A 12,842-nucleotide genomic window follows, 5' to 3' on the forward strand; every position below is an offset into this window, starting at 1 on the left:
TTAAAGCTTAAATGCATAGGGGGAGTACGTGTATCAAATTTTAGAATAAATTTATTCCAACCCAGTTTGACACACGCGCCTAATGTATTCAGGATGCACTTACACAAAATAGCGAACAGTTAATTTTATAGTTAATTTTACAATGGTAGGTGCCTGCTTTAGAGAATGGTGAATGACTTAACAACAATAATTAGCATATTTATATAACACATTGTTGTTTATACAGGGGGGGTTGAATTTAAGAGGCACTGAAATTATATAGAATATTATTTCCTGAACTGGAGTGATTCCTGGAAGCATGAAGCAGTGACTTGTTTGTTTTTTTCAGCCCCATTCAAGCTACATCTGTGCGTATGTTCAGTCTGAAGCGTGTACTCCTGCCCCAGAGAGAGTGGGTGCAGGTTAACACCACGAGATGTCTTCAACTGGCATCTGGTTGCAAAACAAAAACTAACTGCTATTAAGGGCTTTTTTTTCCCATTTTTTCCCTCCTTAGTTCTTTTCTTCCATCTTCCTCTCATCTCTGGAAGCTCCATCCATATTGGAATAGGCAGCAATTATTCCAATCTCTGTAAGTAGTCTTTTTTTTTTTTTTCCCCCTAACTGCATTAATGGCATGCCTTGCGGTCATGTACAGCTGTAGGAATAGTATATTTAAAGTCCTCTAGCAGATAAACATCAGTCCATTAAAAAGCATATAGCTTCCTGACTAAGAAAACAACCGAGTTAACAGAAATGGACTTAACCTTGTGATCTTTATACAGACAAAACTCACAGAAATGAATGAGAGAATTGTCTGAAATAGAGGAGGATGAAGTTTAGTGTCAGGTACAAGTACTTCAATATTTGCTTTTTTAAAAAAAAAATAATTAAAATCCTCCTTTTCAGCACTTTCTCCCACAAAAACAAATTAACGGATAGCTGCTAAAACTGATTTACAAATTAAGCACACTGACAGCAGTCAAAATTTATATTGTTTTGGCACTCACTAGTGAAACAAATGTGGCTAAAAATTACTTCCAGTTATTGAAATAAAACAATTCCTGACATTTGACTTCCTTCCACTCTCCTTTTTATGACTGACTTTTGTAGTTATTAAATGAAAGTTTTTTTAAAAGGAAATATTATAGGAGCCAATTCTGCCCACGTCACTGGTCCTATTTTGGCAGAAAACCACATGTATGCAGAGAAGCAGAGTAGCATGCCCAATCTCTTAGACAAAAGAATGCCTAATGATAAAAATACATGCACAACCATTAAAACAACCAAGATACCTCTCAGAACAAGTGCTGCAGCTCAAGAGCCATGCTGAAATGCTGTAATTAGATTAAGACTTAAGTAATAACTTTCAAGCCAAGATGCCCATCATGGTTTAGAAATCATATGACTACACCCAAAGTTTAAAGAAAGAATAGGCAAAAAGTTATTTTTCTTACTTTGGAACATACATAATGGAACAACAAAGTCAGACAGCTACTATCATTCCCAGACTAGAAATATTATCAAGCTTAACACTTGCTGCCACAACCTACCAACTTGGAGAAATTATTCATAGTGTCAGGACCAGCTTCTGTCAACACTAGATACTGGTAGGACCTCACCCTAAGATAACTTTGGTAACTAGGAGCTGAGTTTAGTTGGTAAATCTGAAGACAGTACAAAATGAAGCAACTGCCAAGTGTTGTCTTTCAGATTGCCTGGTAATCCCTTAAACTGCCAAAAAAACCATGTTAAAGTTGGGCTCAAGAGCAAGTGCAAAATTAGTAGCTACTGATTAAAGTCCGTCACCTTATCTGGCTACCTAATAGATGACCAGGCATCACCTAAGTTGTAGAAAACACATAATAACAATACAGAAATGACAAGAAATTGCAAATGCTTACATTAGTGTAGCTACATGTGGCAGTCTACTCATCTATTAGTGAACTGCTTGTAGACTTGGCAAAAGAATAATTGTTGTGTGCTTATGTTATTACAGGTTAATATTGAAAAAATACTGTTTAGATTATTTTTCCACAGAACTGTTGGTTTTACATTATGCATTTCATAGTACTTCATTACGTATTAGGCAGTATATGTTTAGTTTAGGGATTCATATCAGAATAACATAATTTCTTACCCATTCTTTGATTTCATGTTCCTTGACCCTTAAACTCAGATTTTTCCCTGCTATTGCCCCTCCAGAGAGACCACTTCTTCATGGCAAGACAACTTTGTATTGCATTAACTTTAGATTAGTAGAGTTTTGTAATAGAACTATTTCAGCAAACAGTTCAGTGTAGTCTTGAGTATTGCCCTGATTTCAAAATGGATATCTATGTCTCTTCAAAATTAAGTGTTCTTTAGACAGTATTTTTGTTTTACTTTGGCCTTAACTGGGTACAGTTCAGCCAGGCCAAACATTCTGGCCTTCTACACAAGGGCTATCATGTTTAATTACTAATGCCTAGACTATGAATCGTTCCACTGACAATAACAGATAATGTTAACACAATGCCATGTGGGCATTAACTAGGAAAAAAAAAAAAAAAAAAGAAGAAGAAAAACCCCAAACAAACAAAACTGTGCCTTGTATTATGCTTGTATAGTGAACAACTGAAGAGACTGGTGTTATCCCAGGTTGTTACTATATACTACAGGAAGGAGACTACGTAGTGGATTGTTCAGCTATAAGAATTCACATATATCAGGTCCTAGACCTGTTTACTCTCCCGACACTGAATTTCCTGAGCAAGTGCAAAGGCCCGGGAGCAGGACTGCAGCCCTTATAAGTTGGCTGTGCCTCAAGAATACTGTCTGCTCTTGTACAGGACAAAGAGACAGTCACACAGGCAAAGGCTGTGCAAGCTAATACTCAGGAATGGAGCCATGTGACTTCAACCACACAGTACAAAGGCAGGTTGACAGTTTCAGCATTAAATGGAACTTTCTGATCGGAAATAAAATTTGCTATTAGCTTTGTTGCTTCAGATGTTTCTACAAGAAACGTTGGATTTTCTTTGCAGTGTTTTTAGCTTTTGATCAGGTAGGTATGTTCAGTTTTTAAAGTAAAATTGTCTCTAGAAAATATTGATGATGATTTGTATAAATCATTATTAATCAGCAGTCATGAACCTCAGTCAGTGTTTCTAATACTTAAATGAAGGGGGCCCAAAACTGTCAGAGAAATAAAAAGGCAGACAAATGGTTCTACCCGAACTGCCCTGCCTTCCTGCATGCAACTGCCACCTCCCCCTCCCCCCCAGCAGTTCTGAGAATCATCTCTGAAGACACTGATTGTAAGCACAGGTAAAAGCAAAGAAATCAACTGATTTTTCAATCAATTATCCAGATTGCCAATACATATCAGCTATTATAAAAAGATAGTTATTTTACAACTATTGACTATAAAGTTACATATTTAAATATTATTAATCTTTACTATAACCATATTAACCTATGTCTCTGCTGTTGCACTTAAAAGCACAAGGAATGTCCAGAGATACGGAAAACACTCATTTGGATGCATGGATCAGGAGAAACAAAACTATAAAATATGCAGACACCATTTTAAATTCCAGCCTTAAGATTCATGTGTTATAACCCTTATAGATCTTACAAACTTACTCTTACTAAACAGAATTACCTCACAAAATCAAGAAGGAACAAAAGCATTCATACTGTGGCTCTCTTTCTGCATGAAAGCCCACCTAAGCCAGGCACAGGGACATAGTTGCTACAAAGGAAAAGTGCAGAAAATCCTGATCCTAAAACCTGTAGGCCCTTGAGAAGACACTTTGTATGCTGTCCCTCAGCATTTGCTCACACAGAGTAATAGCACAGCTGGCTGCCAGCTGTGTTGTCATTGACTACACTGCTGCTAGCTGTGCTCCAAGACCCCAAGACGATGGTGGAAGGTTGAATAAAGTTTTACTTATAAACAAGGAATCTTTATGTACACAACGAAAATAAAATACTGTCTCCACTGCCGCATACTAGAGAGTCTGTAGCTCTTGTTCTTGATGGCAAATGCTGTATTTTTCCCAGAATGGCTTCGAGTCAGCCAGTTTAACACAGCTGTCTAGAGGCCCAGTACTCAATGAACATAACTTCACGTGCACTCACACAGGTGGAGCCGAGTGCCTCAGTTCAGACAGGTGAAGAAACTGGGTGATTTTGTGTCTGTGCAAGTATCTTACAGTGGTTCTATTGGCTGCACCAGACTTGAGACATGCAGAAAGACAAGAGATTGCTGCAAGCCCTTGCATGACAGCTTTGCTGTGAGCTGGTGTCCTAGAGAGAGTACATTACACTAGGAAGTTTAAGGGACAGACTTAAATCTGCACCAAGACTTCTGCACCCCACAGCAGCATATTCCCTTGCCCTTCTGGGATGTCTTGACAAGTGTCAGTGATCAAAGCACCAACATTTCCCACCCCTTACCAGTCTCTCCCTTCTGTAACAGAGAATGCCAGAAACCATGTCTGTGATGGCAGGCAGTGAAGGAAACACACTGTAGTTGCCCCCCTCTTCTCTAAGTGCACAGCAAAGTTTAATCCCCAGAATTATCTGCTCTTTATTTTCCTTCACTTATTTTTTTCTCAAAGTGTGGATATTTTCTGAAGGCACCAAAGAGGCTTCCATCTGTCTCTCCTTAAAGGCATACCCCGGATCTCCCTACAGTTTTCCACATTGCACTTCAGGCTTTAATGACTCCAACTGTGCAGAAGGGAAAGGTGTTCAAATGCCTCCAGAGCCACACCTCAGAATTCTTTGTTCTTCTCCCCTAATAAGTCTTATCCCGCTCAGTATCTTTCTGCCATCAATTTATTTTATGATGGCTTGAAATCATCTGTTACATCAAGAATGATGGTTTCACCTTTTCATTTGTTAGACTGGAATCTGCACTAGGAAGGTATCAATTTCTCTCCAAGCATGACAGTTTCTCATCCATGGTTATGAGGAGGTAGGCTGACAACTCTAAATCATTAATTTCCACTGTAACTACTGACTTAATGATTTTGTTTCAGCAGCTTCCCCCAACTCCTGCCTGCTGATTATATTTTTTTGGTGGAGAGAATAATAGATCAGAGTTAATACCTATGTAACAACTATGCAAGAAATACAGATTACAGTCCAACTCTACTTGCTATCAAATAAATAGAAACGATGCTTTGGTTTTCGAAGGGGATCTCATCAAACTGGTACAAGCAGCCATGCTGAGAAATGTCTCAGAGAAGAGTAGGGGGGAGGCAGGTTTTAGAGGTGCTGAGCACTATTAATTCTGGCAGTCTCACATTTCATTATTATATAATGATTGTATTTGAGCTGTACATTCAAGCACCTAAAAATGTACTAGATGCCCAGATGCCTTTATGCAGAGCATCTTTCAAGGAGAGGTGGACACCTAAATGATTATGAGCTTTTGTAAAGCCTACTTTGAGTCTCTGTCCTCAGATACTTTGAAAATTTGGCCTCAAGTCCAGAGCTGGCAGAAACAAGCAATTCATTTGGCTTTAACAGCATTTATGCAAACAGTGATTTTAGCTCCAGGACTTCATACCTGTCTTGCTAGAACTTCCTGAAATCCCTCAGACTGCTTTTTAAAAATAATGACATTATGTGACATTGAGACACCTACAGTCTTCAATGACCTGTGTGAAGATAATTCACTGGAGGATATTCCAGCCAAAGCCAGTTGATCACTGTCTATTGTTAATGCAAATACTGCTTCTACAACACTTTGGTTTTTGACCTCTTTAATTCTAAATTTCTTATCTTTTATTTGCTGGTTTTAGTTGCAAGGATGTTAATCCTTTTAATTCTATCATTAAAATGAGGATTTTCCTTTCAACAATTGTTTTGCTTCCTCATTAGAAGCATTATAAAAAGAAATAGTGAAATACATGCATTTTAAAAATGTTTTACTTTGGAATCTCTCCTATTGGCAAGTAATCTTTTTTAGTTCCATGGTTTAAGAGAAGCAGCTCTGTAAGCATCTGATCTTTACAGGTTTTCAGCATCCTAGTTTTATTCCTAGCTGCAAAATTGTTACAGGATGACTTCTACTTAAAAGACCCAACTAAAACTGAAGCTTTATTGTTCTAGGACCCACACAAAATAATTAGATTTGTCCTTCCAGATTGCAGGTGTCTAAATAACACAAAAGGTGGGAGGAAAAAAAAAGGTTGGCAGAAAAATTAATTGCTTTATATGACACAGCCATTTACGGAGAAAGCAAGGCTCTCCTGGCGCCTGGATTGGTATCTGTCCATTACTTGGCACTGACTTGCTAACAAGCTACTGCACTAGTTATTTTCTCTTGGAGCATCTTTGTCCAATCCCATACCTGTGTTTATTCTTGGACTTGAAGAAACAGACTTGCTGCAAGACAATCTCCAGAACATTTATTCTGCTTCTACTTTTCATATGATTGTTTTATGTAGCTGTATTAATTGTCCACATACAACCTATTGCCTGTCAGGCTCACACATGATAGAGAAATATTCTGAAGTTACACTTTATCTCAACGTGCAGTTCCCACTTACTCAGGATAGAAAAGTAACTACAGCTGGCCTGTACAGTTCTTCTAGTTAGATCACAAATACAGGTGGGTCTCCCTTCCACTGGAGAACCCAAGAGATACATAGAAATGACGTATTTTTTATCAGAAAGTTACACACTTATCCTGAAACCAGGACAACACTTCAATCAGTAGAACAGCTTTCTGAGTCATTCTCAATCATTTAATGGGATGCTTCCAATTTTTAAACATTTAAAACAGGCCCCAACTTACAGAATGGGTTAAATCAGGAATTTCTACAGCAAGGACTCAGGATCTTAAAGAGGTGAGCTTTACAAAAGAGATCCCACATCCTCTAGGGGAGAAAGTAATACAGCATGTGGCAGAGCACCCAGCAGATTGCAAGGTATTTAGTCCCAGTTTGAAGATTAGTTCTTACTAGGATAACTTCATACTGAACTTTGCTTCTAATCCACACTTAGCCATCTCCTTTTATTAGCACAGTTCAATATTTTGGGGTAAATGCTCCCCATTTATGATTATTTACAAGTTAGACTACTGAGGTACACGATGGCCGTTTTCACTTTCCAAAGGCACACAGTATGCAGCCAAGTCATTGCCCCAAACAACTGGCAAAGGAGCACAAAACTTTTTTTAATAAAGTAGGTTATAGAAAGCCCAACACAGAAAAGAAGAAACTGGAGTTTTTAGAAATTTGTAAACCATGTTTCCTTGTTGACATCTTAATGTACTGCTCTGAAACTTGCCTCTAAAAGGTGCGGTGATTAGGCAGCCTACTGTGTGATCCTCATTCCCTGTTCAGCAAACAAATGTAAAAACCCTGCGGACTTGAACAGACAATAAAAGCTCTGAATGACAAACTAACACTCCCACTTTGTTGCAGGTGCCATGTTGACAAGTAGCCGAACAATATCTAGTAATTTGGTATTGTAATTATAACGCTGCCTCAGAGACACATCAGGAGAGGAATGCGATTCCAAAGCATTTCTGTTTTGGCCTGGAACTTGGTGCTAGAGAAAGAACACACATACGCTGCAAAGAGGAGCAACAAAGAATGGCTATTTGGGATTACTTTTATGCATCATTTGAAGAGTATGTTAAACTATGCTAATAATCACACTCCTCACACTAAACACATTCGTGGAATCAAATGTTCCTTTAGAAAGAATATGGGACATTCAATAACAGATTGAAAAAAACAGTTAAAATGTATTCGTGCTATTGTTTGTGTGCTGGACTGTGCGCTGTATAGTACTTTCTTAGCATCAGTCCAAGCAGAAACTGTCCCAATGTTCAAGGAGAGCACAAAAGCAGAATACCCCAACAAAGATTTTGTATATACAGACACTTTTAGAAAAGACTTTGCTTTTAGAACAGCACAATCCTAAATGGAAACATGAGTAGAAACTGTTCTTTTGCAACTCGATCCTGTTAGCCAACCTGAAAGGTGTCTAGAAACCTGATAGTAGTCTAAAAGATAAAGAAAAGAAAAAAAAGAGGAAAAAAAAAGAAGGAATAAAAGCTACGTTCAGAGCTTTCAGAGCTACATCTCTGCTTCTAATTAAAAAAAAAAGTTTCTACTGATGAAGGAAGCTGTAAATTGGAAATTTTCACAAAGCTGGAGACATAAGATCATACTTCAGGAGTGCTAGAGCATCTATAGAGGTAGAAAATAAGAAATTTTTCCCAGATTTTCAAACATAAAACTATGATTCCCAAATACAGCCAAGAACAGCATGGTAAAATGCAGGGCTAAAGGTATTAAGTATTAAGGTATAAAAGTATTAAGGTACCTTAATAGTATAGAAATGACATATTCTGTCTGTCCTCTGATTTAAGGTTACTGTAAATTCCTTTAGTTGCCGTCAACGCAACTAAGGAACTGAGCGGCACAAGAAGTCACCAGACAGATAAGAATCCGTCTTCCTTAAATTGTGTTTTGCACAGTATTCTGTGTCATGCTCATCTAACTCATACAAGCACAACACAGCATTAAGCATCAAACTAGCATGTGCCATGTGTTGCTTATTCTCTCATCCTCTTGCCAAGCACAAGAGTTATTAAATCATCCCTGTGTCACTGGAGGCTCCTTCACCATGACTATCTTCCCACAGCTGGCTACAAAGGTTTCAAAGCCAAGCTGCAAGCAAGAACGAGGAATAAGTTTTTGACAAAGTGCAAAGGGTTACGCTGCAGAGAGTAGTCCCTGCTGGTGGATGATATCAGGGCATTATCAGACTCGGTGGTTGATACAAGAAGTGCGTACCCACTTTAACAGATATATATAACTCAAAGGTCATTTGAATTAAAAAAAAAAAAAGTGATATTACCAACATAGGAAAATACAAATTTGGATAATATACAGTAGCTCTAAACTATCACGTGTAGTTTAATGGTGCAGGTTAATTTTCAACTTGTGGATTAATTTTATGCATCACATTTTCATAATATTGCATCTTAACCTAAATTTGATATGATCATTTTGATATTCTTAAATTACTAATTTTCACTTCATAAATCCATTCAAAGGCATGCTGATTTAGAATACAAACCTTGAAAACAATCAACATGCCATTGCATGGCACACTCGGGTTGGGAACAGGTGGGCTTAGAACTGGGAAGTGTTTCTCTGAAACAGACTTTATTAGCTCCCTGGCATCTGCGGAAAAAAACTGTTTTCAAATAAATTTTACTTCAGGGTAAAACACACTTTAAAGACAAAACACTTTCTGCTAATCTCTATTATAGAGATAGAAACATAATCTTGGAAAGTAATGCATCTTGTCACAAATGAAACTATCTGTCTCAAAAGAATTTTCATTGCATAGAATTTAAACATCATTATTTGTTTAGTCAGTACCAAACTTAATCCGATGCCTACTTCTGTCTCTGCCTCCTGCATGACTATAGGCCTGTGCCTCAGTTTCTTCCTCAAAAAAACATTTACATATTTTCAGTCTTCGTGGGTTTCTTGGTTATTTTGCAGCTCACCTTGAGAACAGATGAAAGACTTGTATCATCAGGATTCACAAAAGACAATTTACTTTCACTACACCTGGGAAAATTTCCCAGGAAATACATCTTTATGGGATAGGTTTGCACACCCCTTTTTTTTAACTATCATTGTCCCCCACTGCTTTTCAGTCAAAAAAAAAATTGGATCTGCCCATATAATTTCTTACAGCTTGCAATCTTAATGGTTCTCCCTAAAGATTACAAAACATCGCAATGGTTTTCTAGCATTTTCATAAAAATAAAATAAAAATAAAGTGACTTAGTAGTTCAACAACAACTAGCAGAAACAGAAAGCATATTATTACTTTCTGGACAAGAAAGAAGAGGCATTTAAGTGACCTTTGAAGTAGAGCCAGTAAAGCAGTGAAAAGTAAAACAGAAATTTTATTTTGCAGGAACTGTAGAAAACTTTCTTCTATCCAAAAAGTAGTGAAATCGTAGCCAGTGATAGAGAATTGGTTTGAGCTAGTAAAAACAGGAACAGTGAACAGAAAGAAAGGGTGTAGACTGGAGCAAGTCCAAAGATGTTTAAAATAATTAGGGCAACTTCAAACTAGATTCCAAACTAAACAGACTTTATGGAAGATACAAGTAAGTAGATGCATGCCAGGACCACTGATTCCAAAAAATTTGCTAATATATTATTTTTTCCTTTTGCATAATTTTCTTCCAGTCAATTATGTTTTGATATTTGCAATGACTGTGTAACCAGTCTAAAGTTAACAGAAGTTGTTCCCCTTTACACAATGACTACATCTGGTACCACAAAGTAATTATTGCTTAACTGCTTCTTCTGTAATATTTTAACTCAAAACAAAAAAACAAACCACCAAACCAAAACTAACAAACAACAACAAAAAAAAAAAAGTCATCGGACCAGAATCCCCACAACTTTAAGCACTGGCAATTCTATGCCATTTTACCCCAAAATTGTCTGAGATGCCTACCAGAAATACAGTAGTCATTTGGGAAACGTACTGCAAGTTGTTCTGAAAGTACAAATTGACATGATCTGATTATTGGCTTCTAGACTGCAGAGCTGACAGGTACAAGCGTACAATCATAAGATTTACTTTAACAGAATGTTGTCAGTGCTGGTGGTATTTATTAATGCATTTGGGGGTACTGACATCTTCTACTGGAGCAGCTATGTGGAGAATTGGAAACCATGAACAACTACTCCAAACTGCATGATTTCACAGCTACGAAGGACAACAAAATGGTTTCAAATTAAAAATACCAGCTGAAACCAGGACAACTGGAGAGCAAACAAAAATGTGATGTAGCAGAACTGCCTGTCTTCTGTTGGGTACCAATTTGCACACCACACTAGCCTTTCAAGGCCTAGTAGTTTTCAAGTTGGGCTTGAACTTCTATTTGCCTGTATCTGTAATGTTTTAGATTGTTCACATAAAGTAACCTGAACACTCTAGAGTAACAGCTCTAACACTCTAATGAAATTTAAAGCTGAATTCCAAAGTCTTTATGCACAAAGGTCTTCCTTGCCAAACTTTAAATCTTTTTATTTTGTTACTAATGAACTACTTTTTGTCTGTTTTACTTCTTTCTCTTTCTCATTATTGGAAGGCCCTACAAAACCATGCAACCAAATTATGTCAGTGTATCCATTTGCACACTCAGATGCACTTGGCAGAATATGGTTTCCTTTTATCTACCATAAAAACAAGACCAGTTTCAATAGCACTACTGATGAAATGTGGAAAAAAAATTTATAAAATAATCCCATCTTTGAATAATGTAGGAGTTTTTTTCCCCTCTTTTCCTAGGTAGCTTTCTGACTTCCTGATCCCCATGAATTTGTTTGTTCCTTACAGTATGTTAAAAGATTTTTAACCTAACAAACTGAAATACATTTATATAACAAGTTCTTTTTCAATTATTTGCTGTGTGTTTTAGATGGTATGGTTGCTAATTGGCATTCCATGGGATATTTTGTATTATGCAGTTAATGTGTCCAAAAAAAAAAGTCAAGATATACTCTTCCTTGCATAAAGATTCCCCAACTCCTTTTAAAATTTTGTATTATGCAGCTGCTGTTTGAATGTTTATGGACATCAAACAAAACAGCTGTTTTGAGTAGCCAGTGAAAGCTAAACACCTGTTGCTTGCTGGCATTGCATTTGCAGTGACCATGCTCTCCCCAGGCGTACCCGCAGCACTGCTGCACTAGGAAGGGTGATCCTGTTCAGATTTAAGAAGTGATGACTCTCCCAACCAGCACTCTCATTTCTTGTGCAAATATGTTTTGCACAGAAGCATAGAAGCATGGCCTGAAACCCTACTTTTCTTGTTACAGGGCTTAGACTGGTATCATCTCTCCTTTGAGAGTTGGAAATTCCTGTTCATGCATGTGTGTATGCATAAAGATAAAAGAAACCACAGTACACTATCAAAAGGCAAGATAAAAATTACTCCTTTTCCTTCTTTCTAGGCAGAGATGTGTGATTCAGTTTTCTACTCAGCCCCCAAGAATCAACAGTAGGCCTGGGAAGCATCTTCAATCTTTCAACTGAGGAGCTAGTCAAAGATTCGGCTTCATGCAGAGCTGCAGACCCTACTGTATAGGATTTAATGTCTCTGCAAACCAAATCTAAGTTCATGTCTCCATAAATTTACCCAAGGCTTTACTAAGATGATTCAAAAAATCCTTCCCCGCTCTATCAGACTGAGTTCCTACCCTTAATTGTCAAACTGGAAAGGGATTGTGAGTTATACTTACAGCTAAGAAGCCCTTAATCCAGTCCTTCAGGTTTATGCAAGATAGCAGATCTCTTTTTTCCCCCTCATTTATCCACTTTGTGTGTTAAGCTGGGGCAAAGGTGGATTATTTGGTTTTGGATGTTAAAGCATGTAAGTCAGTAGGCTAGGTGCCTCAGAGACATGGTACCCTTGTAATTTCTTTGGTATGCTTCACCTAGACCTCATCTGTCTCAAACACTATTTAAATGATCAGCAACAGCAGTATAGGAAATATTTGTCTGAGTCTGAGACCCTTTTCACACCTGACAAAGAGGAAAGAGTGTTATGATCCACACAGGGCTTTCAAAAGCAGAAAGATTGACTTTCAGGAGACTGTGGCTTTGTTGCTTAGGATGGAGTTGCTTGTTACACAAATTTATCTGTTGTTTCTCCTCCTTTCAGATGAACAGCACATTCTGCCTTGTAAGAAAGAAGAACTACAGTGTGGTGACGGACTCTGTCTCTTAAACTGGCTGCGCTGTCACTATAAGAAGGACTGTGGCAGAGACTACATGTCCATCAAATTAACATGCTCAAGTGAGTT

The 12,842-nt window shown here is 37.6% G+C and overlaps 2 protein-coding genes across 8 annotated transcripts in view; one reads left to right on the forward strand and one right to left on the reverse strand.

Moving 5' to 3' along the window:
* The window catches only part of LOC308073241 (uncharacterized protein), a 319,052-nt gene that overhangs the window by 254,548 nt on the left and 51,662 nt on the right, over positions 1–12,842 (reverse strand). The window lies entirely within an intron of this gene.
* Positions 1–12,842, forward strand: part of BEAN1 (brain expressed associated with NEDD4 1) — an 82,947-nt gene that overhangs the window by 22,426 nt on the left and 47,679 nt on the right. Inside the window, exons 3-4 of the mRNA XM_080411196.1 lie at positions 497–571; positions 12,701–12,835. Coding sequence (XP_080267322.1) covers positions 497–571; positions 12,701–12,835 — 210 coding nt within the window. The remainder of the gene's footprint in view (positions 1–496; positions 572–12,700; positions 12,836–12,842) is intronic.

The sequence above is a fragment of the Falco punctatus genome (genome assembly GCF_963210335.1).
Source record: "Falco punctatus genome assembly, chromosome: 14".
Classification (NCBI taxonomy): domain Eukaryota; kingdom Metazoa; phylum Chordata; class Aves; order Falconiformes; family Falconidae; genus Falco; species Falco punctatus.